This window comes from Pagrus major, chromosome 4 (assembly GCF_040436345.1).
Source record: "Pagrus major chromosome 4, Pma_NU_1.0".
In the NCBI taxonomy this organism is placed as follows: domain Eukaryota; kingdom Metazoa; phylum Chordata; class Actinopteri; order Spariformes; family Sparidae; genus Pagrus; species Pagrus major.
In genome coordinates this window covers 27,152,136-27,179,551 of record NC_133218.1, presented here as the reverse complement: position 1 = coordinate 27,179,551, position 27,416 = coordinate 27,152,136, and the positions used below count along the sequence as shown (strand labels likewise).

General features: G+C 39.2%; 1 protein-coding gene across 1 annotated transcript in view; it reads left to right on the top strand.

Annotated features, from left to right (window-relative positions):
• Positions 1-27,416, top strand: part of spon1a (spondin 1a) — a 70,860-nt gene that overhangs the window by 18,687 nt on the left and 24,757 nt on the right. The window contains exon 6 of the mRNA XM_073464939.1: positions 2,972-3,120. Coding sequence (XP_073321040.1) covers positions 2,972-3,120 — 149 coding nt within the window. The remainder of the gene's footprint in view (positions 1-2,971; positions 3,121-27,416) is intronic.

The following is a 27,416-nucleotide window of genomic DNA, read 5'->3' as shown; positions in this document are numbered from 1 at the left end:
GAAGTCAAATGTTTGATGCTGAAAGCATAAATCCCTCGCTCTGCCTTGATGACCTTTTTCCAGGTGTATTGCAACTATTGCTACTCCCATGTGTCTCTTTAAGTTAAGTCTACATGTATTGCTCTGAGGTCCGCCATGCACCGTTGATCAGACAGTCCTATTAACCTGAAGAGAGAGGTCACAGCGGACAGTTATATCCTTATGAAGCTCCATATTCTTAAGACAGCTCTGCAAAACTGTGGTGGGTCATTAATAGACACTGTGCACCTATCAGCACATATCACATCACTGCTAAACATTTCCACAGACTGAAGATGGAAACCGGCCACAATACTGACCACATGGTCTCATCCCTGCCAGAACTGCATTAAGAAGGAGTCTTGCTCCAAACCTTTGAAGTAAGCTAATACTGCTTCAACCTTAGGCGAAAGAACCCTGTGATGGATACACACCTGCTCACCGGTGCCATAATGCTTGGGTCAAAAAATTGCCTTAAAATTTTGTGAAGGACCATCAGCAAAAAGATTAAACAACTAATATGTTTGAAATGATATTGACAGAAAAAAACAGTAAAAATGATTGTAAATTGGGAGAAAGGTATCATCTGCTTCTGTTATCCTGACTTTTTCATAAGTTTGTTTTTTTTCTTACAATGACTGACAATACTTTAAAGATGAAATGAAGGACAAGGAAATTCTTAAACATTTTTATCATTGTCCTTGCTCCATACAAAGCACTTTTTCGGACTAAAAACATCCAACACATTTTAAAGAACCTTCACCTTTGTAGGCCTCGTCTACCGTAAAAATTCAGGTATTTAAAAATTAAGACCTCCTGTATTTGTAGACATTACTCAAAAATATATTCCCAGGTAAGGTCATGGCTTTTGGCGAATCTAAAATTTAACGCTTAACAAGATTTGACCTCATTATGGATGGATGGATGAAACTCTGCTGTGATTTTGTGAAGCCTACACAAGCCATAACACTCAGCCTGCTATTATATCATTTCTAGGGCGAAAGAAAAAAGGAAAAAGAGGCATCTACTATCAATCACGCAGCTCATGTACTGAAGCCTGATACCCTAATAACTGATATTCTCTAACAGCCTGAGCACAAACAACCACCACTAACCTTCAGTCAGTTGACAATTTTTCAGGTTGGAGCTCTCAAGGTGCTTCCCCAAAAACTGCAAGGCAGATAAATGTGATGCACCTGGAGCACAAAAGCATTTAACACACCCATTAAAGGGGCACCTTTCACTGCTAAAAACACATTAAGATCAAGCCCTAGGAGATGATACTGACTTTGCTAGTCCGAGTTCCTCGGGCAGGTCATTCCCAATCCTGCTCATCATTAGTCTTTAACCAGGACACTGGACGAGTTAGAAAGCTCTGTGCAGCTTGCAGAGTAAGAAAAGTTTTGAAAGTTTATTAGAGGCCAGGTCAAATGAACGAATCAGTTCAGTTGGCAGGAAAAAAATGTTGGTTATGAGCTTAGCTTAGCTGATGGTCGTGAGGTGGAAGTGATGCTGCTGGAGTTACAAGGGAGACGGCAGCCAAGCCAGTGACCACAGTTCGAGACTAGGTATTTTTCAGGGGACCTTAGAACAATTTCTGGCTGTGTTTGTGGTGACATCAGGAAAACAGACAAACTGACAAAGAGAGAGGGAAAAAGACAGACTTAACCACACAAGGCCCAATGAACAAATAGAACACAGGTGTACACAGAAAAATGGCAGGAGCCTGACGACATAAACTGCAGCTGGGCTACAGCCTTCAACACTACTCTTGTGAATAGCTCTTACAAACATCAATCAGGGAATACAATCATTGTTCTAGCGGTGTTTGCAAGCATTCATCCAGATATAAAGTAAAAACAAGTTTGTAGAAGTAAAAAGTCAGAAAGTGAATGTCTTATTTTAAAGTTAGCCATGTTAGCATTGTCCTCTGAAGAACTGTTTAAGTTGCCATTTACTATTACAGAAATACTGCAAACTCAGAGAATAGATTATCAGAGTGATTAATCTTTGTCCAGAGTCACGCTGGGAACCAGCAGAAGGCACAAAGGGTGACTTACAGAACTGCAGAGTCAGGGCTGTATTCAGGGCATCAAGATCAGAGGCAGACCTATGAACTATTTGAATGAACCGCACTTTGACTAAATACTGTAGGTGGTATAATGTGTTCAGACAGATGGTGAAGTTGTTCAAGACACATGACACAATAATACTCTTTGAGCTGGAATGAGTAGCTGTAGCCTTTCTTCACAAATCTCAAAGGACTTAAGCAGACATTTTATGTTGATTGGTACTGTGAAATGCAGGGGAATGATATGACAGTAGGCGGATAATAAAGGAATATGAAACAAATAGTTTATGTGTAGGTACACATGCCAGACTACTGTTATCCACAGTGGCATAGTGAGGACGACCTAAATCGGGATACAATTTGAGATCATTTTTTGACCCAAAACAAAAGACTTTAAGAAAATAATGTTAGTGTTTCCTCTGTCAATTAATAGAATATTTGTTACAGTTCATCAAAAAAGGACCGAAACACTGACACAGAGGCAGGCAGGTTGAACAACAACAAGTGAGCTTCAATGATGAGCTGATATCCAAATCAATAAAAGGCAGGTAAAAGAAAGTTCAAGGAAAAAATGAAAGAGAAATACCAAACTGAAGACAAGGACACAGGAATACAAGAGATGCAGGAGACACGACGAACCATCGATCAATGAGTGCACAAATTTGTGTGCACAGAAAAAAGGGCGGGAAAATAGACAAAGACAGGAAGTGGAAAGTAAAACATTTATGTTCAACATGAATATATTATTCTTAATTCATAATTGTTAAATCAACAAATTTTCATGTCAACTTAAAGATCTTTTATGATGGTCAATAAATTGAATTACTAAACAGGTTGGGATGTCCCACTAAAGAGATGTTTTACTTGTCTTTTTTCCGGCAGGTCGTGCCAATCACTGGTCAGCCATTATTGGTGCCTCCCATTCTAAGAGCTACGTGCTGTGGGAATACGGTGGCTTGGCTAGTGATGGAGTTAAACAGGTAGCAGAGCTGGGCTCCCCGGTCAAAATGGAGGAGGAGATCAGACAGAAGGTAAGATTCTCCAGCAGCACCAGAAGATGACTGACATGCTGTACATGTTGAATATAGCAAATGAATGTATCAAACAAATATTCAGCTTTCTTTCTGAAAGAATTTTGATTCAACTAAAACTTGTAGAGATGAGTTGCATAACACTGCTGGGGTCTCAGCAGATGTTCCAGGATGTGCATACCTGAGTTCAGCATGAGATGACAGAATTCAGCATTGCTTTGACATTGTTGTCCAGATTGATTAGTGCTTTCATGCATCTACACTATTCTTAGCCTGCCTCCACATCTACTGTGACCAATACTCTGGCTCTGGGGGTGGGGTGGGGGTGGGGTGGGGGGGGGGGGAGTACCTGGGTTTGATGTCAAAAGTAAAGATTAGAACGAGATTTCAGCATTACATTCTCGCATGTCAGTTCATCTTTGATCACAACCCTCATGATGTTCAGGAGGTGCTTTTGAGCTGATATCTACATGCTGTTATTTTTTGTTTATTAGTAGTTGATTCCAACTATGGTGAGTTATGTCTCTCCTGCGGCTCCTTCCTTTTGGGAAATTTTCTCCAGTTTCACTTTCAAACTGCTTGTCACTGCTTTCACCTTACTTTTACATATTAATGCGTAATCTTTATATATTTCTTCTGTTCCATTCCTCATGTTCTCTCTCCCTCCTTGGCCTCTCTTCTCTTTATTATTTCCACAAATAGCATGGTATATCTTTCCTCTTCCTTTCCTCTCCACGGCTGTCTCTCTCACTCTGAGAATAACCCGTGCTGGCAGAGCAGATGGTCCTGCAGAGTGCTTATTGTTGGCTAATATTGAAGACCTGGAGTCACAGCAGATAATGAGACCATAGTGTGAGCAATGGGGTCTCTGTGTCATTGCCGCCTTCCCACTGCTATTACAGCTCACTTTTCTTTTTTTAATATTATTCTCATCTCTTGGCTGGGATCATTAGATGAGTTTTTCCTGAGCTTGGAAATGAGAGTGAAATGGCACCAGGTTTGATTGATTAGAGCAGTTAGTGAGCTGAAAAACATACATTTTATAAGATAGTCATAATTTAATGTTGTTCATTTGTTGTTAGCTTGCAGCTATTTCTTGAGCACATTATATGAGAATTAATTTACCCACACTATTGATCATATACCCAGAGGTCAGTTATATAAACCAAGTCGGGCAACTGTTTTCTAGAGGAAAGCTGAGAATTATGTACAGCACCTACAACAGTTGGATTTCCCTTTTCTCATCAGCAATTTGGTAAATTGATTTAACAGGAGGAAATCGGGCATTTTCCTCACCACCGGTGACCGTAACATCACCAGGTGTGGCTAGGCTCAAGCTGTGGTTGTAGAGGATAATTGCTCAATTGTGAAGTGGGACGATTACACAGGCAATCAATATAAACCCTGATTAGTCTGATACTAGCACGCTGCATACTATCATTCACTGCCTGAAAAAGCCAATGAGTAGTCAGCCTTCGTCAATACTCTGCACATGGCTTAAGTTGCACCATTTATGTTTGTGTGTTTGTAAGTGAGTGGACATACAGTGTGATCATACTTAGCTGATTGCACTTAGCTTTTGTCTCGTAACTGTCATTCACATGACATATGGATGCTTTGCGGTTCACTTTGGTAGCTGCTGATATACCTAGAAACTAAACAATCTTTTGTTGCCTCAGACACAGAGCACAAGTTCCTTTTTCCACATCTCAGACAACACACAGAGTCTGTTGATGCCCTTGAGGTAAGGAGGCTGGGTGAAGGAGCCATGCAGAGCTCCTTGCTAAACGCTGACACAAACAGAAAGCTGATTCTCTTTTGTGTCAGGTGGGGCATCAGGGGGAGCAACTAGCGATGAATGCAAAATTGATATTCATAGCCAGGCTCCACTCCAGCCAAGGGGCGCACTGATCAGAGTGTTCATACAAAGTGTAATTTGCAAAGCCAAGCAGGCACGCAGAGCGTGCAAACATGTGTGCACACGCACGCACACAGAGCCCTCTTTATCCTGCTCATGTCAATTCAGAATGTGATCGCTTTATTTTACTTTGAGTTTAGCAGCCTCTCAGAGCTTGGACAAGGGTGTGCTACACTGCATGTTGCGTTGTTACTGCTCAACATCTGTGCTTATCCTCTAGGAATAACACTTTGTATTCTGTTGATCATTTTTGATAATTCAATTCAATGCTTAAACAAAAACACCTACAGAGCAAAACTACAGATGACAGTCATATTATTTTCATTATTTTGTGTGTTCTTAAAAGAACTAATGAAAAGGAGGAGTTAGGATGACGGGCACAGTTTGCTACATTTTATTTAATTTGTCCCTTTCATACCATTATTCTTCATGGCCAGCTCTGACCGGCTGCTAATAAAAACATGATTGCATGTCAGAGCCTCCTCAAACGCAGCCTTCACCCACACAGTCTTAACACCTCTGCACTGCACACACAAGCAATCATGACACCATGCCACTTGTCATACTGAAAGGGTCTGAGCTCATAAGTGTGACCATTACTGCCCTTTTAAGAATTCATATTGAACAGTATAACATTTCAACACAGTCGTGGAGAAGGCACTTTTGTTTGATTTATGATAGCTTGTCACCTGAGATGCAAATCAAACTTGTATCTGTTAGTGAGTGTATTATAGTATGTTAGATAGGTGATATAGATATGTCTCGAGATTTGGTGCATACAGTAGTTTAGCAAAAGAATTTATTGGGGGACAATAACAGAGGCATTATGCTTTTGGGGTAGTCTGTCCACCTGTTCCATTCTCCTGAACGCCATATCTCAGGAATGCATTAAGGGAATTTTGTCAAGCTTGGAACAAAAAAATCTACAAGATCAACTGATCAGAACTTGCTAGTTGGAGGTTAAGTCCACAAAACACATTTTTGGCTACAATTAACAATTCATATGCAAGTTATGACCAAAATTTCACACAAATGTGAAAATGATGAGGTGATGACATTTTATATCCAAATCGTTAAATCGTTAAAGGTCGACTTCACAGTGACATCATCATGTTCTGCAAAAACACTTTTCTGGCCATTATTCAATGCCATTACTCAGGAACAGAAGGGGAGAATGCGAATTTCACATCTAGTCGAATGCTGAATTGGTCAGACTCATCTTGGGTGCCCACCTTGAAACTGTGGTGGTTGTATTGATCATCTGTGCTGTTGGGTTGAACACGTGTGAAGCATCCAGGTTCAAGAATTTGCAGTAATTCTTACATATTGCACCTTTTAAGTGTTGTCTTTCAAGCCATATATATCGGGTAGGTTTCTCACTGAACATTATTCGCTGGAAGCATACACGTCAATATAGTGAAATCTTCCATTTCACCCAAAAATACACTCAATACCTTTAATTAGATAAATTCAAAGTCTTTACCACACATATAATATGAGTCTAGATGGACATGTCGCTAGTTGACATGGATGTCAACTGAACATGACTGGTTGGCGGAGGCATGCAATTCCCAGGCGGTAATTCTACTTCCAGACTGTAAGCAGATGTGCAATACTGGTCCATTTGCCAAGTACAAATGCTCTTACCAGAGGACTTGGCAGCACAAGGATGCAGCCTGGGTCCGTTGTTGTCACTCCTTTCATTTCTGAGGTGATTTATATATGCATTCAGTTATTACAGAAGCTCAGTGTGTCATTAATGAGAAGTTTAATGAGACTCTCTACATGGACCAGGGCCAAAGTCTCAGACAGATTATGAAATCTCCTATTTCCTCTCGCAGCATGGGGTGTTTTTCATTATTGCACAGTATGCTTACGGAATCCTCTATTATCCTGAGCGCCACAGCTGGGCCACGGAGCACAGACAACATAGCTCGGGCTAGAGCCAAAAAGAGACGTTATGAAATACAGATCCATGTCCCTTGTTACAGTGGCAGTCCTTTTGGTGTCTGGCACCTTTTTTAAGTTTTAAAAGATACATGTGCAGATGATAATGGATAATCTGACTGACTCCTGGGAAAACTCTAATTTCCTTTTGAATATAAAAGCTAAATGCAGGATATTTCTGAGCAAGATTCATATAAAAGCTTTTAAACCGTAATGCCAATTGCTACTTGTACTTTATTGCAGTCAAATTGCCAGGTTGATGAAAGTGCTTTCACAGTCTGCAGGGAGCATTAGAGCTGACTCGCATATTTAGTTTGCATGATGAGTAAAAGAACAACAGGTATTATGGAATAAAATGCCTTGTTGTTAATCTTTCTCCCTCTGCTCCTCTCTCGGTACACCTTTTCAAGGATTCAAATGATAATTTTGCAGTTTAGTTGTCGTGAGAACAGTAAGGTCTGCCATCTGTAAGTGGGAGGAGTGCAGTCAGGAGCGTGGGCAGAGAATAATAGATATGCAGGTTCCTTTGGGTCCTTGACTTTCCCTGAATGAGCAGGTGTTTATGTGTGTTTCTTTGTATCCGGAGAATGACTTCAGACACACTTTTCACTGCACAGAAATCTGAATTCCCCCTGTGTCTTTTGGTACACTTTTAATTACCTCTTGTGGTTGCGTTGCCAGGTCGTAAATCTTAACAGAGTTTGTTATGTCTGGAGAAGTAATGTGGCTATTTAGATGCTCAGGTAGTAGAGCTACTGTCTGTTGTATTGATCTTCTGATCTTCTGCGATTGAGGGTGTTTGTGGGAAGGAAAAAGTAAACTCATTTTATTTTTTGAATAATACCAGTGAACTGTCACTGTCTGCTGTCTTTTTACGTTGTTTCTCTCTGGAGAGTGCATCCCATAGTGTGTTCAGACCATTGACCGTTGAACCAACGGCACACTTAACACAATGTCTTGGAAAGGAGCCGATATGTTTTTTGCTTGAAAGTGTCTTCATGTGGAGCACAGACAAATTTCACTCCATTCATCACAATGAGTGCACGATTTAGTAATGCATGACGTGAGTAAAACTCAAACACGCGTTAGAAAAGCACACTCTCCCCTAAGTAAACACATAATGGTTGACATTTTGATAATGAGGGATTGTGAACTATCTTTTCCCCCCGCGCACATCTCCGATAAGACCTGTATGAGGCCGGCAGATTAGAGAAGACTGAATGACCTGAGTTATTTTCTTGCATCACTAAGATTTGTAATGTCTTTCTGAGATCCAATCTCTCATCAAACAATGAGAGGTGAAGCTGGTCTCCACCTTGATGCTATTCAGACTCAGTCTTTCAACCCCCACATTTGATTCATTCCTCGGCCGTCTAATTAATCTCGTGCCGGGGTCCGTGCAGCATACAAACATGTATGATACATCAATGAAATTCGCTCCCTTTTATCTTTCATGAAAGGGTCGAGTCGTGATTGCACACTCATTTACAAATTCCTATGACCCCTCCATGTTTTAATGACTGAATGAATTGTAGAAATGTGTTGAGTAACTACAGTGGCCATTGAGCTGCATTGTGTGAAGTTCTTTAGTGGCTTGCTGAAAGGGGTCAAGCTGTGAGGGGGCTTGGGGGTTTAAATGCTGTTAGGATTCAAAGTGGTTCAGATTTTTCCTCTCGAGTATTTATGAGCTAAATCCTTTCTCAGCCATGTTTTAATGTAATGATACACAGCGAGGAGAAAATGACCCATCAAACGCTCTTAAAGGAGGCCATGCATGCCGGAGAAATACAAATCTTTCAATCTTTTAGAGGTGTAATTTGAAAGAATTAGCGTCCTTTCAAGTTTATACTCAAACTAGATAGGTGGCAGCATATCGCTGCTGCTAACTGTAGCAATCACTAGCTCAGTAAGCTGTGCAGCTAGCAATCTGGACAGGGAGCTCGGGGACCATGGGAGTGTTGGTAATTACACATCTAGAACAGAAGCTTGGACCGAGATATACTTGGGCTAGCATTTTCAGAAGATATCTCAGCAACACAATACAGACATGTTAATGTAAAAACTGTTAAAACTTCACATTTTGTTGATAATTTTAGTTGATCTTTGAATGTTTTCGACTAAAACTCTTACACATTGCTCCTTTAATGTAGATAAACTGACACAAAACATGTTCGAAAGGTATTATCTTTAGGTACTTATTATCTTTAGCTATATTATGTAAAATGGATGCAGTGAATACACTGAATCATATTTCATAAAGTGATGTTAGTCAACTCTAATCTCTTCCAGGCCTTCCAGGAAGTCCAGCAGGACTTGCGTTTGGTTTAACTGAAGTGCTAAATGATACATTACAGGCAGCTCTCCTCCAGCCCGGTGGAGTAGGGCAATAGAGTGGGATGTAGAAGTTGTTAACATGAAAATTCACACACAAACAGGCGCTTTTTCAATCTCCCTCTGTCTCTGTTTTTTGTCTTCACTCTATTCTTTCAAAACATACCATTTGTCATGTCCTCGTATTCCTCATGTATCTTTCTGCGTGAGTGCTGCTGCATGAGGTCAGGTTTGCCACAGTGGGATAGCAATTAGCTATAAAGGGGCCTCCCAGAGGGTGAAGTCTTGACCCCACCTCTGTATCCAACCTTGCCAAGCCATGGTGCACCATGCCAAACCCCAGTGGGTGTAAAGAGCATGCAAAAATGTCTCCCGTTATTCACCGCCAACCCCCCCTGGCCACTTCTCCCTTGCTACAACCCTCCTTTGTTTTGTTTTCCGGGTATCTTCTAGGCTGAATAAAAGCGAACACCCGAGTTTAGGAGGGAATAATTCTTTAATTTCTCTCAGCCTGTCAAGTCAGCTTTATGTGCCCAGAAGAGATATTCCTGTTTGGGAAAACAAAGCTCTCAAAAACCTTAATGCCTGCCTTGGTTCCCAGGACTGTAATTATGATTGCAGAAATCGAGCCGTACAGCCAGAGGCTAGTACATTTTGAAATGCAGTGAATTAGACAGTATGTTCTTCTCAGTGTATGCGCATGTGTGTGTGCACATGCACGTAGTTTGGGCATCTGACTGGGTTGTTTATTTTTCTCATAATGAAAGAGTCAGAGTGATGCGTTATTTTATTATTTAGAAGCACGCAGGTCATTATAGCTCCCCATGCAGTCGATGGCTCTTAATGTAGATGGCATGTGTTTGTGATTAATATGTATGATTTGTTGGCATATTCATGCGGATCTGTTTGCATGTGTCCTCCATTTGTGTGTATGTGGGCCTTAATGTTGACTTAGCCAGCCCTCCGTGCAGCTGGCTGGCTCAGGACACAGGGTTACATACACAGTCACAGGGATAAAAGCTGGATTATTCTGGAATCTCAGACATCTTGGCCGGAGGCAGCTTTGATAGAGCCATCCCGGTGTCCAGAGAACTGCTTGGAATAAGAAAGTAGTAGTGGACCCCGCTTCTGCCTGTCCTGTTTGTACATCGTAGCATTCAAAGATTAGACATTTGTCGTGTTTGCGTTATTTGGATATGCCAGAATTTTTCTCTGAATATTTGTCAGTTCCTGTAAGTGTGAGATGACACAGTTGAGGGATATTAAGATTCAAATTTAGGCCAAAGATTGCAATGTTTTGAGTTTGCATTACATCTGTAGTCTCCAGGGGAAATCTCCCCCCCTCTTATCAGTTAGTAATCAATGCTATTAATATATCTCTTACTGGGTTTCATGTGTTTTTCTGCATATACCACTGAGTTTTCGAAATTTAACAGGAGATGTCATACTTGCTGTGTCACTATCTGTTTGTGAGGATATATTGGTGGCGCCGAAAGTGCTAAAGCTTGCACACTCAGTAAAACGAGTGAACAAGTTAAAGGACAGGGGTTGGAAAAACTGCATCAGAGAAAAAGTGTTTTGAAAATACCTGAGTAGTACACATGATGCATACATGGTTAAAGAGACATACTGTGTGTGTGAGACCATATGCCTCTAATACAGTATGTGTACTCAACTGTGAATAGGTTTTGTGAGATGAAAGTAAGTATTACTCAATGCATTTCATTTCCATACCATCTGTTAGGAAGTGAAGCCACTGTGATTCACCCTACATTAATGTTAGTGTGTGCATCGTGGATTACAACCCGTGCGGAGCTGAAGTGCTGATTCTCCTGAATGAGGTTGGATATCTAATAGAAACGTCTCTTATGTTTTTCTTACATCTTCAAAAGATCAAGGCCAGCTAAATACAATAAACCCTCATTATAAATCGTTGTGATCTTTTATTCATGAGGTGGCCTCGACAAATCTGTTTTCAGAAATGGCTCTACATGTGATGTTGTCCCTATGTAAATGAGACCATGGCTCTGAGGCCCTGAATTCAGCGCAATCTCCATATCATTTGGTGGGGTGGGGACCTGGACTCTGTCATCCCAGGGATGGGTCAAAGAGATGGCGGAGACACAATGTGATTGACAGTTAAGGACATGGTAGCGCATTCAGATACGACCACACACATATTTCAACACATTCTCACTCCCAATTTGAGACAGTGGTCTTAAGTCTCAAAGTCGACGCTCTGCCCTCTAGCTTCAGTTTTGCACAAGTTAGCAATAAAACATTTATGCAATGTCTCGCTACCCTTTCAAAATAAAGATTGCTGACAAACAGTTTACATATTATGACACAGTATGGCTGCTGGACCGTTATTAACATTGCCAAACAGTCGCTGTTTGGTTAGGTTTAGGCACAAAAACTACTTGGTTAGGTTTAGGATCCACAACTAATCAGTTAGGTTTAAGTTTCAAAACTACTTGGTTAGGTTTAGGCACAAAAACTACTTGGTTAGGTTTAGACTCCAAAACTAAATTTTTTATATGTTAACTTATGTAACATTACTCAGAAACAATTCACTCTTGATTATTGGTCACAAATAGGACCCAACCCTGGTTTTCAGTCCAGTTTATGACCCATCCAATCACCCCAACCACCTCCTGACTCTGACTTTTCCTGCTCTTTATAGAGTACTGCTGCACTAGAGGGTAGTGGCATATGGCCACTGACCAGGCGGCATATTTCTGACACACAAATCAAGTAGAATACAGTTTCATACCTCATAAGATCTGTCTCGAGTCTGATATATGATAGAGTACGTCAGCAAAATCTATCCAACATTTCGACTGTCTATTGTGAACACGATTATCATCTGCTATCCCTATTATTAGTCCACAATTGCTTTTCATAAGAGTTGGGAAGACAGCAGAGATGTATTATCCAGAAACCCTGTTTTTGTAGAGCTACAGCTTTTGCTAATTCCAGGTTATTGCTTATTCCATTACTTTTAGTGCGGCGTCTTTCATTTCTAACGCTGCATTATTTTGCCTCAAATGCATTAAAAAGCTCATTACTCTGTGTTTGTGTGTGTACTTGTGTGTGAGCACACTGCACACAAACAGTAATAATTGTTACTCTGTGGATATGATTATCCTCTGCCTGTAAAGAGAACTAACAAAAACATGACATTTATGTTATCAGCTTAGGCTGGCTTCCTCCTGGATGATGGACTTTAAGGGCAGTGAAACTGGCCACTCCTTGTAGCAGTGTACTGAGAATTTGATTTGTCAGTTGTAAATACTTTTCTGTGGTTTCTGTTTGAATAACCGGGGCGACTACAGCGTCACAACCATATTAGCCCTGAGTAGCTACTGTGTGTTTTGAGATTGCCTGCAGCTATGTGCAGCAACTAACCTGCATGTTATGGTTAATGGGAACAGTGTTGTGGGCACTTGCAACACACATACAATATCTCTCTCTGCAGGCCTTTTTGCCTACCTTGTGTTAATTGTTGAAAAAGGGAGAATATGTTCTATTTATTTTAGTCCGTCATATTTCTTCCATGCTGGACGATATTGCTTTGATGTACCTCTGCTTCAAACATCCGTAGGTTCCTGTTTGTATTGACTGTTTGCTAAAATGGACACACACACATACATCATATATTCTGCAAAGAGATAGCCTCTGACATTCTCTGTAGTGGCATTGCTGTTGCATACTATGTTTAATGTTTTTCCTTTAGCATGGGTTTGTTTTTGTTTTGTATTTCCCCTCGGAGGTGATGCCGGGTTAACGTCTCTTGTGAGTATTGGACTGAATTATGTATTCTGACGCACAGCAGTATGTGTGCTTCAAAGGGACTGATAAGATGTCTCTGGTGGTGTAAATATATAATAAACACATGGATGGATTATATCTGGCTATAATAAATCTTAAAACTTCAGGTTTCGGCCTCAGCAGTGGGCAGTTTCGGGATCATCACACACTCTGCAGTGCAGTACATCTAGCCTCAATGGCCAATGACCTCCTTACAGAGAAAGGATTCTGGAAGTAAGAATGAAAGTTAGTAAAACGGAAGAAAAGCTTAGAGAGCGACAGACAGCCTGAACTGGGTCATCAAAGGCAGTTACCTCAATTCATCTCTAATAATATCCCCTAGCCCTGGGCTCAGGTCTGCTGGAGTTGCCTGTATGATGGCTCAGGCTGCTTGATGAATGAGTGTGCCAGGCAGCACTATAGGCTTCCAGACTGTACTGCAAGGCTCAGAGATTTGCAACCGAGGACAACCGCAGTCAGCAAATCAATTCACAGCTCTCTAGAGAAGTAGTCAGCGCTTACAAACTCATCTGCCTTAAGCAGGGACGATTCTCTTGTCACCACGTTGTCCTCCCTGGCCGGCGGGATTTTTTCTCCTGTCCTGTTTAGAGCATGATTGGTGTGACTGAAGTGACTTCACCTATGCAGATCTGGACTGCAGTTTTTTCTGCAGGGCAGGATTTGGGGAAGTCAGTGGAGATTTAATTACCACCTGAAGGCTGTGTAAGGCTTTACGCTATGTGCTGATAACAGCCAGCATGCATCCCATTGGAATTTCGAAGCGATTTTTTTTTTTTAATGTCTATTAATAGTTTGGAGTACGTGCTGGGATAGACAGATCAGAGAATCCTGAGCAGAACTTTGATTACAACATCAGAGGAGCTCCTATCTCACACGGGGAAAAAAGCTCTTTTAGAGCAAGCGGGTGGTTTGGCTCGGGGCTCTTAATTTCACATAATTGTGGTGTCCTAGGGAGTAGTTTGACCAGTTTAAACACAGAATGAAGTACTCTGCCATTTAGAGTGGGCCAAATATTTCAATGCAACAATAAAATGAGCAGCCACTGAGCCCTCACACGTAACCACAGGGGTTTAAATGACTGTTTGAATGATAAAAAACCAATACTATTACTAAGACTCTCCTGCTGACTTGCTCATATAAGTGAAATTTGTGATTTAAAAAAATATTCAAATTTTTTCTCATGTAGCAAACCTTATTTGATATTGAATGTGTAACTAGAATATATAATACAAATATTTGATTTTACATAAATATTTGAATAGGAAATGTCTGCGGTTATTTCAAAAGCCTTCTTGTCATGTGACCTAGTTACTCCAAATAAATACTGAATTGATTTATAAGACATACCTTTGTTTGTTGGATTTTAGTTCTTCTTTCATTCAATATTAATATTTGATCAAATAACGGCATTTTCTTCATGAGACAAAGCTGTTTTCACTCTTTCTACCATGCCATGCCCTTTTGTTGATATAACAAGGTATAAAAAATAGAGCCAGGAATGTGATATGTGCCCAGAAAGATTGCATAATGTTGATGTTGTTTTACGTTGATACACCATCATTTGTCACAATCTTTGCTTTTCATATTTTTGTTCCAGTTTGTTATCATTTTTAAACCCCCATGGGCACTTTCGTCTGGCAAATCATGGTCCTTTAACTGATAAGAGCAGTTCCCCCCAGAGATGAAAATTCAGTCATCATGTACTCATCCCTGTGCCAATGCTGCAGCATTCTCCTAAATAAATGAAGACGCTGGGGACTTTTTTTTAGGATGTAAAAAAAAACAACAGAAAAAACAACATAAAATGGCTCCATACAGTTTATCAGGCTGATTTGAAAATACATTGTTTACACCTTTTTTAAGCTTTACTATAGCTGCTTAACTAAAAGCTTTGGTGTGTCAACCTGTCTGATGTGGATGCAAGAGCATGGATGCACTTACATGCGAGATGCTAGAACTTGCTATCACTACATACCTCAGTGTTTACCTTCTACCCAAGTTTGCCTCACACTCAGAGAGAACTTTGCTGATGTTAACACATGCCTGTGTCAGATCTTACATTACATTTTGCGTCTTATATATTTCCTAACTATTATAGCTTATTTCAATAATGCTGATATATAAAAAAGCTCTATGAAGACATTTTCAGAATTGTTTGTTGTTGTTTTTTTTTACATTTTGAAGGAGCAATCCGTAAAATATGGCCAGATTTTGTCTTTAAAACAACAAATTAACTAACATGAAAAAACACCAGTGTTGACGTTACCAGATAGCCCTGGCCCGTCCTGTCTCATAATACCACTGTGTACCGACAAGAGACAATAGTTTGATAATATGTAGTTTTACCTGGCGGATATATGCCAGCTGTAAGCATAATAAATGAACAAAATAAACTCACAAATGTCAAGGAATGAAATATTCTTACTTCTATTGTCCTTACTAAACAGAAAAAATACAACCGTACACCTTCCGAACTCAAGTTTCTCTCTTATACCGAAGACGAGCTTATCAGAGCCATGAGCCAGTTAGCTAAAGCTAGCTAGCTACAGCCATGGATAGCTAACAAAGAGCAACAGTTGCCAGTTACTGTGTTGATATGCTTCCCCAAATGTTTTTGGAGCTACCTTCGAATTTAGGCCAAATTTAATACGTTACACCTTTAAAACAAGTCCCCAACTTCTTCAGTTGTTTCACCAGCCTTTGCCACCTTTGACGCACACATTTTCGGGGGAAAACCCTCTTATTTTATTTGTCCAGAAAATGCAAATGCAGAAAATGCACTTTCACATTGATTGACCAAGAAATTAAGAGGAAATTTCATGCAGTTGGATGTTTCCCTGTCACAGTCAGGTTGCATTCTACTAAAGCAGTGAAAAAGCATATAAATGACTTATCTGCATAGTTGTGCACTCAGAGGAAATACGCTTTTCTGATAATATTAATGAGGTGAAAAAATAACAGAGGTATTTGCATGGTAATTAGAACTAATGATCATTTTAGCATGATGATTATACGAGTATGTGCTGCGACTGATACTCCGATGGGAATCTGAAAAGGCTGAAGCTCCAGCTGTTACCGCTTCACGTGTTCTTTCCCGCTATTGCAGTGAGTAAATGGGTGTTACTTCCCTCATGTTGTTAGCCATCACAGCCACCAGGAGCTGGGGATTGCTATTAGTATCATTTTTCTCCAGAAACTGTGTGAGTGATACGGGCAATTTCCACAGCGGTCTCCTCTCGGCTTGTGCTTCAGTGTCAGACTGGCTTTGTTGGCATGAAAGATGCTAATAGGATTTTATTTGCATTGGGAACCTGGTCATCTGCGCTACCTCATCTGTTTTCCAGAGCAAGACTCGGGGAACATTATCATCATCACTGTTTAATGAAAACTCAACCCTACAGAGTCTTGGTTCAAAATCTGAACGCACAATTTCGAACCTGTTCCTCCTACTCATACAAACACACATGTGCCCACAGAGTCCTGGAAAGTATCACAGAGTCAAAGGTTTTTTTGTCCAAGGGAACAATTTTTGAAATAATGGACTGTTTATTTACATCAGTCATGACAGTCTTGCACACACATTGGCATTCAGCAGTAAGTAATTAAAGTGCAATTGAAATACGTACAGTTTAAAGCAGTCAATAAAATAAAATCACACAAAAGAGGAGTCAGAACAATCCCTTTCATTTGTTCAACAGTCTTGATTATTCACTGTTTAGCAGGTGGATGCTTGTTGGAATAAATGATCTGACAGCTCTGATTGTTTCAGCAGTGAAAGCTGGTAGTGGCAGCCTGAGGGCAGGATGGAGTATTCACTGTGGAAGGGTTGAGATGGATCAGCAATGATTTCCATCATAAGAGATGCAGTGTGGTGTTCTGAAAGCTGTGTGAGCTTGGGAACAAATGTTTGAGCATTTGCTGGCAATAGTAAGTTTTCTGTTAAGTTTGTTCTTTTTTGGTAAGGTCTCATGAGCTTTCTTGTAATCTTGTAATCTGCTTTAAATTAAAAGTTTTTGTTGGGCTTTGGCATGTTCATCTGTACTGCATTCTAGATCAATTTAAAAGCCTATGCTTCCGAATTACTGGTATTTATTTATTTTTTCTATTTATAAGATCTGATCTATCACCAGTAATTTGGTCAATTCAGTAAATTGCTTTCACTCAAGAGCAACAAGTGGATTGCAGATCTTTCACTGCCTTTATTCTTGATTTGTATCATTCCAACGAGTGCTGCATCATCTGCAAATTTGATGATCTGCCATCTATCGTGAATGCTGCTGTAACCATTTATGTAGAGCACAATGAATAATGGCAGTAGATAAGACCGCACATCTTTTAGGGACCGTCAAACGAGGAGGATTGGCCCGGTTATATTGGATATAATGGCCCCAGCAGGTATCCATCCAACAGTATCACAAATTCCAGCTGTAGTTCCAATAATTCAGTAAGATAATGGTTTCAGTAAGATTCATGCATGTTGTCTGGTGGTATGGGAATATTAGGAGTTGGTATTTGGAGTTACATAAGTGAATTTTCCACCTCAGCCAAATAGGAAAACTTTTTTTGCATTATTTAAGTTTTCCTGTGTCTTCATTCAGATGTTTTTTACATGTAATTTTAAGAACAAGTGGATGAAAACGCACTTACAGTCTGACAACAAATTCCTAATCCTTAAAGTCAGCTGGTTGGTTGATGATATTAATCTCTTATTATAGCAGATTATTGAGTGGTAAAAGCTGATGAGAATACAGCAACATAAGGTGCATTATGAGTTTCCATGTGTTTATAGACCAGGTCCAATAAGGTTACTGACACCAGCCTTTCTTTACAATTTTGTTCAGTCCATCCAACACCCAGCAGACATTTCTAAATTACTGCCACTCCCCATAACACATCTCTCCACTGTATGTCGGCTAAGTCCTGTGGAACCACAGAAAAGGGACAGTTAGGCTATGGCGAGGTAGGTAAAATGGATGTACCAGTCTATTTTTAGGCTCCTGCTCCCAAGTCATATCCTGTAATATAAAGTGTATGCCAACACAATGTTTCTCTTGGATATTTACAGCTTCCCCCTAGATAAACTTGCTTCCTTTCATGGTTACTACTTTAAAAAAATAATTTGACATGATCTTGAAAACCATTCTTCATCTCCACAAACTGCTGAACATAAACTTGAAGCCACTGTTAATATTTTTCTAAATCAATAAAGGGCTGGGCAATACCCAGATAGCAAAACTGTACCAGACACCCTCATCTGGCCCACATACAGATTAATTGAGATGTATGTGCATTTAATTTTTCATGTATACTATATTATGTGTAAAGTGGAAACTCATTAATAACACTATTACAGGAGAAAAAGATGTAAGGTAGCTGATTGATCTAGCAGGTTTTTGAATGTTCAGTCTGCAGTTAGAAAGCACACAGACGACTGTATGGCTGCCTCCCTGCCCATATTCATATTAAACCATTACAGTTGTCAGTGGAGCAAACAGGCAATATAATACATATTAACACTGTGACTCCTGCCTAACCGTTTCCTATTTGCCATGATGCCAGTTTAAATGCCGTTTCTTGCCTAACAGGGGATTACAAATGCTAAATCAAGCATTGCAAATGAAGGTTCACTGCGCTTGTCAGGACTAGATGGAAATTATTCATGCAATATGAATCTTTTCCCTCCAAGATGAAGAAGCAGTATGTCATCTGCTCTGCATGATGTGTCTTCTCTAATGGAAACAAGCAGTTCTCTGTTCTGGAAATGACTGCGGTGAGCTTTTTTTTCACAACATAAGCCAGTTTTGATTGAGTGAGCAAATATAGTATAAAATAGAAACATGTTCAAGGTAAGACAGAAGCTTCCTACAAATGAAGTCTTTGCATGTACACACTATATTGATGCTTTGCAACCTTTATAACCTAATCTTCCAGGAACCACATGTGGGAGAGAAACATATCCATAATCTGATGGTTTCCTACTGGGAGCCTTGAGGTTCAGCTGGTTCTGCCTCTAATTAGGTTTTTGGTTGAGATATACTTTAAATTTTTCCTGGGCTTTCTCTGAACTTCCTGCAAACTGGAGTGTTACATATATTCAGCCTTTGTCTGTGGAATAAAAAGTAAAAGATGAATTGCCTTTGAACTCTGTTGGATCTTGATGTTTGCCTTTGGTATAAGTTAACATATGAACGGGCAAACTGGACCTACGTTGTGTGGTCACAGTTTGGTTAGGTTTAGGCAAGAAAACTAGTTGGTTAGGTTTAGGAAAACACAGTGGTTTGGGTTAAAATACCTACCTGACTTCTGTAACTTCAGCACAAATGTACCTACATAATGTCAGTAAATCACATTACGTTATGTACGAGTAAGTTAAAATTACTTACCGTTGACTTCCAGTTTCACACTGGACACAAACAGCGGCCTCCTGAATGAAAGTCATGTGCTTGTTTTACCATTTTTCACTCTTTATTCTACTTCTCCCCACTTCCTCCTTATGAGCTGTGACAATTGCTACAGCCACTGGAGGTCACTGCCAAAAAAGAAATGTAAGTCTGGATCGTAATAAGATGATTTCACTGTCGATCTATGTACATGGTTGTTTTTCCGATGAGGACAGGCTGATATTCTTGCTCAAGGTCCACATATCGAAAAGCAGAGAAATGTGCCAAAGAGAGAGCTTCCATATTAACCATTCACAAATGACAGCCTTGTTAATGTGAAGCTGTAGGAAAAAGTGACACGGGCATCAATTATACATCCGTTGAGGGTCTATGAAGTGATTCATAAGCAGATAATTATTTAGTCCTGACACGCACAGTTATTCACACTTTCACTCTATGCTGATATTAGTCAGGAATGGTCTGTCCCTTCTCCAGCTTCAGTCTCATTATGAAGCCCTCTCTACAGATGATATACTGTAGATGCATTGCTCAAAAAGGTTTCCAGTTGTCAAAGGTTAAGACGAATACGTGTTGAGCTTTTTCTGTGGCTGCACCTTTTTTTAAAGACAGCCTTTTTATTGGTGTAATGTTCATTGTGTCTGAAATGTGTAATCTTTAATGAGCTCTTGCTCTTATGTCGAGCTTTTATTGCTCTTTTTGGCTTCATGCCTTAATTTTAGCTTTAATGTCTCCTTTTCTAATCTATTAGCCATATAAAACCATGCACAGTTCTGCCTAGGGACCAGCATACATCATCACTGTTGAGATGAATTTAAAAAGATTGTGTCACCAGTTGAGTTTTTTTGCAACACGCAGAACATCCGTGGTTTATTTAATGCAAGGGCCTGCTGTTTTTCTTTAAAGTACTAAGTAAAATACTTATGATCTATATGCCCACCTTCCTCCGCTCATGTCTGTTTGATCTTTTGCCCTGAGGCTTTAAGTTGGATCAGTCCCTCTGCCTGCCCATTTTTCTCTCACCAGTAACTGCAAGTGCTAAATAAAACTTACTGCCATCTTTACCATCATGAATCTACTCTACTATATACTCTTCATCAGGGAGGTTTGTTCTATCTTCATCTCACCCATGCATTTACATAGGAATAGAAATATTAGGCTTAATACCGTCAATCATCAGAGGGAAAAAGTGTTTAATGATTCCCGTGATCATCTTTTGATGCTAATAACTCATCTCTTTGTAATAGTCCACTCTGTACCTGTCTCTGTTACGTTCAGAGCAAGTAAATTTGCTATGGAGCTGACAGTCAGTCTCAGACAGATGATTGAGGGATCAGAGGTTTGAAGGGAAATTGTGAAATCTTTTTTAAATTGTGACATTATTTGTCACTTTTGAAGGAAGGTACAATATTGATTTTAATGTACAAAACCATACCTAGACAAGCTACTGTACTTCCTGTATGGAGACTAGAATTAGTACACCAGCACTACATTAGTACATGTTGTTGCTTATCACGCCAATCTTGAATTGAATAAGGTTGAAACGTCCATGTATCAATACATCTGAAGAGAAATGTGTTCCAGGCAAGCTTCTAAAAATAAATCCTACAGTTGTCATCACAAATGTTTCTCACATGTGTTTGCATGTGCCATCCAGCTGACGCAGTGGATATCGGTAAAACACATACACCTATCAAGAGGTGACAAATTAGAAGATGTGCATTTATATAAGTCGTTATGAGAATATGGAGTGATAATTGTTTTGGGGCATAGCCATGATCCTACCTGCCTAAATCTCAAACCAGAGGCAGAGACATTCACATTTCTTTGAGGACCTCTTTATACCTCCGTGGATCAGGGTGAAGCAACAAACAAGCAATGTAAATGTGATGAAACACAAACTGTGACAGCCTTCCTCCCATTGAGAGGCTTCTCCACAGAGAGAATTGTATTTGTTTCAACACTTGTAGCTGTGATATGATGGCAGCGTGTACTCCCTTTCATTTTTACCATCACATTCTCTCCATCAGTAGTCCCTGTACATTTACACATATATTCCACTGATGATTCTGCTGAAGCCATTGTGGTTGTTAGGAGTTCTGCTCGATGGAAAGAGGAAAAAAAAGTTATTTTTAACTGCGTGTTTGGTTTTAATGGCAGATACTGAGAAATGGTACTTTATTCGCAGTATTAGTCAGTCTATATTTTACATTCAGTATATAAAAGTCTCATTTTGTTGTTCAAATAGCTTATTGTTAGCTAAAACAGTTGGTGGCAATTTACATGTATTAGCCACTTCTTTATAGTCCATATGTGAGCAGATTACCAATGAATAATTGTATTTTCACATTGTTAAAAAGGTAAAGATTTGCAGACGCCAATACAAACTCTGCTTATTGAATCACCTTGGAAACACAGTTGAGATGAGTCCATTTGTCTGACAGCAGCTATGATCCAAGCAATAATTGAGGCTGTGCTCAGAGCGCTTTGCATTAGTGACAGTGCTGGTCACACAAACACAGACACATATGCAAACACTGACATGCACAGATGTTCAGAATCACTTACAGTGTATGACCGTGTTGGCATTTGAAAGCCAATTAATGCATGAGCAGGCACGTAATCACACCACCTTGTCAATAAAAGGGCTCAGGTGCAGCACAGATCGACATGACACCAATAACACACATGGAAATCATGTCATTGTTTTACATGCAAACAGACAAGAATGTGTTCCCCCAGCGACACAGCCTTTCTTTCCTAGACAGCAGCACCTGCACCAGAGACAAAAACATCACGTGTACCAATGTTTCCTCAAAGGTTGAGTTTATTTTTGGTGTTCTAGGCTCTGAAATCTGCCACCTGAGGGCTGACTGCCAAACAGCATCACTTTAATTAGTGATATGATATTGCACCATTTGGGAAGATATGTCAAATATTTCACACTTTGGTGTTAAAAGTGTGCGTGACATTAAAGAATGTTTATTTGAATTCAATATAGCGAAACTTATGCAATATCACAATGTCACAAAGAGCCGATCACTGTTAAAAATAAATGATTTTATGTTTTTTGGGGGGGGTTATTTTTCAGATTTCCCCTGTCCAAAGTAAAATATCATGACAAATCTGTAACTGTGAAAGACCATAAATGTTAGATTATTTTAAAGAATTTCTTTTCCACATAAAAAATACTAACTTACACTTGCATCGTTTCTTTTTTTTATTGAAAATGTTAAAATCAGGTTAATGTTATGTTAGTGACAGTAAGTTCTTGTCCAATTGACACACTTGTTACTTGCAATTTATAGTGCCAGATACAGACCCAATACATAACTTTATTACATTTTACATTGATGATTAAATTATATGGTTATTCACGTGAAATTATATATTAAAATCCAATGAAAAACAGCACTGTTCTGCAATTTTAAGCCTGGTTATATGCGTTTTAACAGTGTTTGACCATATTCAAAGGTAATTTCATTGTTTTTATACATTTAAATATCCTTGATTCAACATTGAAAAGCCAAAAAATAAACAAGATCTTGTGTAAAATTGATCGGAAAAGGAAGGACTGCGTTTACAAGTTATTTTCTGTTGTGTGTGTTTTTTTTGTTTTTTTTTAAACAATATACTGAGTTTAACTAATCACATAGAAAAAAAAGTAAATGTTGCATAAAAAAATGTGTCCTGTAATAGATTCTTCACAAGTTCTCACTGTGAAGAAAAGAACTGGTTGACAATTACGATGGTTCCTGTAGACATGATAAAGAATCACCCTGAACAGTTGTACTGCTGATTGAAGAAAAGGAAAAGACTGTGTCAATGGGAGAACCGCACACTGCTCGGGACTACTGGGGCAGTATTTAAAGACTACACCCACAGCTTGCCTTGAGCCAATTTCATGCCTGATATCCTCAGTGTGAGGGACTGCGACAGGGCTATTCCACCCCAGTAGGACAGGCTTGGCCTCTGGGGTTCAGAAGCCTCTGACAATGGGCTCTCTTCCAGCACATAGTGTCACTATTTAACGGGTCAGGAGGAAAATCAAATCAGTGTAGTTGTTGTCTGCATACTTGAGAGCCACATATTGATTACTGCAGTCTTGAAGATTAAATGACAAGAAAATGCATCATTCAACAAAAAATTAAGAAGTGCAAGAACCTGAAGTTGGGCTGAAAACAAAAAATGCTTGAGAGGCACCAGAGGGGTGTCATCACTTACAATACTATTATGATGTCTTGCATGATCCAGCTAGACAATTGCATCACAATCTATTGGAGAAATGACACTCGGTGACTAAATAAGTGATGTCGTCAGCAGGTGAACATAATAAACCACCATCAGCTGCCTCACATATTTGGCAAATCTTTCTCAGTTGTTGCAGAAAAAGAATGCTGTTTAGCCATTTCTGAGCTGCTTATTAGCAAGTATCAAAATCACACCATTAAAAAAATGTTTGCATGGTGCTCACGATTGTTATAAAGATTAAAATCATTAAATGCAGTCTGGAAGAAATTGACTCATACGTCAGGTTTCCATTCCCTTAACTGCATCCACATCTCCTTCACACGCATCTTCAGCCCCTCCCACTGAGGATGTAAGGAGAGAGGAATCAAGGAAACATATTTTGGGAAAAATGAGACGCCTTGAGCTGTATCTCCTGTCAGTTCGCTTTAACAGCTCTTTAGTGAACCTGCATTCTGAATATTGCACATGAACTGTTTCTACTGGCAGCAGTAGTCTTTTTTTTAGTGTTGTTATTTGCATCTGCATTGATTAATATTCTGTTTGTTCATTCATTATTAAACCATCCAGGTTGTGATTAGAATGTGTTAGCATTTGTAGAAATAATTTAGAAGCATTAATATTTTAGGAGAAGAGGGAATTATTATTATTATTATTAATATATCTCACATCAGATTTCTACCTGACACAGGGGGGATTTTCAGCCTCACATGTGACTCAACAGGGATGACGTTAAACAATTAAGATGTGTTTATTGTTCATTAACAAGACACTTCCCTCCTCTCTCCAACTATAATAATTTCCACTATACACATTAAAGGAGGAAATGATGGTTTGATTGTGTCTCTTTTGTTAATCAGACCTACTCTGAAGTATAATTTTTTTATGATGTGCAAAAATGTAAGTCTCAATTCAGAACTGCACCAACATCAACTATTTTACAAAACACTGTTTAGTCCTTGAATTACAAAGACTTCTGATATGGCCACTGAATAGTGTGTAGCCTATCTAACTCAGCAGCATCCATCAGTTTTCTGAAAGATTTCATAGCAACTAGGTAATAATTCATAGTGGTGTAGTTCTCATGGATATATTGAAATTTGGATTATCAATTCTTAAATGTTCATAAATTAGCTAATTTGCACCACACACAGTTAATGAGTTCTTTTGGATAAAAAATAAACACATAAGGAGTGAGTTACTAGCCTGGCACTGATGAATGTGCCTTTGTTTCACAGGACTATGGTGAGATAATTAACTTGGAGCAGATGTTTTGTGTTATTGTAGAGAATAATTTGATAAGTCACACTTTGTACTGTGATGCGAGCCACAGTGTTTGTCCTGTTGGGCAGATGTTTCCGGCTGCTGTGGTCTGTAAGTTGTGAAGGACACAGAGATTGTGATACACAACACAAAAAACAGATTTGCATTCCTTTTGGATGTGTTTAGAGAAAGTTTAAGAGCAATGGTGATAGTAAGTGATAAAAAAAAACAAAAACCTTTCGAAAAGAATAGGCTGATGCCTGTTGTAGCTTCTTGTGAAAGTCGAAATTTTGTAGGCTATGGAAACAGGGCAGAAATGATCTTTTATTAAAGGTAACATCAGAGGGTTCAGAGTAAAAGCCAAAAAGTCAGAAAGAGATCAGCTGTAATTCATCAGTGCTTATAGATTCAGTGCACTTTGTGATGAAAACACCGTAGTTCCTAAATACATCTATTCAAGATTTCAATAAATCAGCTTTATTTTTGACCCACAAGAGGCTTGAAGGGATTCAGGGTCATGAAACTTAATGTAAAGGATAATAATTCAAATAAAATGAGAAAATCCTGAATGTAGAGCCTTGGAATGTGAAAGCAGCAAGATACAATGTGTGGGTTTATTAGTACTGTAGGTAATGGCTTGCTGCACTAAAGCAATATAAACTGAAAAGACTTCCCTTAGAGCTTGTCTCTCAGCTGCCATCGTACAGAATAGAAGAGAATTATAGATTTGCTTTTGCTCAATATTAAGTTAGTGGAAGGAAATGACAGGCTCTCTGAAAAGCTAACCACTGTGCGAGTTGGGCAGGAGCAGCAAGGGACGAGTTACTAATAGGTTCAGCTTTAGAGATCCCTGTCATTAGTGGAAATGCGCTCCATTTGAGCAGCAGAAGGCCTGCCTTTGGCATGAGGAACAGCTTGGAGTGGATTCAGGAATAAATCTGCCAGTGGGAAGACTTTAATTAGTGGTGTAAGTTGTCCAATTAACAGGTAACCAGAAGATTCTTCACTTCGCCAAGTACGGTGGCCCCAATGTGCTAAATCATGTAGGAAACAAAGTTAATAAGATAAGAATATAATCAGAAAAAAAGGAAATGGAAGTTTACAAAGATGGGATTGAGATAAATATAAAATGATAAAGTGATTGCATCCTCTTTTATCTCTTTCAGTCTTGTTCTCTTAGCAGCATTGGAAACCATAACACTGTTGGTGCACTGCACAGGAAAATGAGATTTCTTCTACTATAAGAAAAGAAAACAAACTGTCTCAGTAGTTTTTTATTGTTGCAACCAAGTTCTGAAGCAGATGGTCTGATTTTAGAAACTATAATGAACTGTGTGGGAAGGCTCTACCTTTGTTGCATGTGTAAAATTATCATACATAATACATTGTGTATCAAGAATACAATACCTGTGTCTATTGTTATTAAGATCAGATGGTTGTATGAATAATGTGGAAGGTGGCTGTAAACTTCATCTCACTCAGAAACATGCTCCTACTTTCTGTAATATGTCTTTATGTCAACATGGAGTGCTCTTTGTCACACTGTAAAAAGCAGGCACAAAGTTTCTTCTTCATTTTGCTCTGTCTGTCACCGCAGTCAGTCAACATAAGTTGACATTTTCAGTCGGGCGTACTGGCGGTTTAGCTGAATGAATGGATGTATGCACAGTTAATGCTTGTTAATTGAGAAATGCATTCAGAGTCGGGGGATTCTGTGCCAAGGTAATGATCTGTTGCACATTTTGCCATTAGCCCAATAAATCTCTGTGCCACCAGTCATTAAACTCAACAGCAAAGTTGTGTGAAGCGGCGAAAGTGAGTTTATTTATGGCAGCATGCTTTAATATTCGTCTCTAATGTATGGACACAGCAAAAAAAAACGGCTGCGTTCTCTCTTGAGTTTTACATTTAATAGACATACAAATTGAAATGAAATTTTAATTTCTACTAATTCTTGGAAAAAATGCAGATTTAAATCCTTGTGCAAGTCAAATTGCAACATATTGTACTGTAGGCAAGCAAGGCCTCCATACCAGCAAAGGTTTGTGCCGGAAGTGACAAATCATGATGCCATGTGTAATGAGTAGAAAAACTTCTCAGGACACGTCAGAAAGTTGGCTTCTTGTGCCCGATTTGTCCGTGCATATTTTCACTTTTATGCTTTTATATTTGCAGCTTAGATGATTTTTCATATTCCCGATAAATTTGAAGAATTTTGTTTCCCTTTATAGACTGAAGTAGAAACATTCCTATTGTAGTTTATAAAGTTGTTAAAATGAAAACGCATTGTTGGCAAGCTAAAATCATGGCTGTCAAACATAACATTTCCGTTAAAACCTCTTTAAATGAGTATAACTATT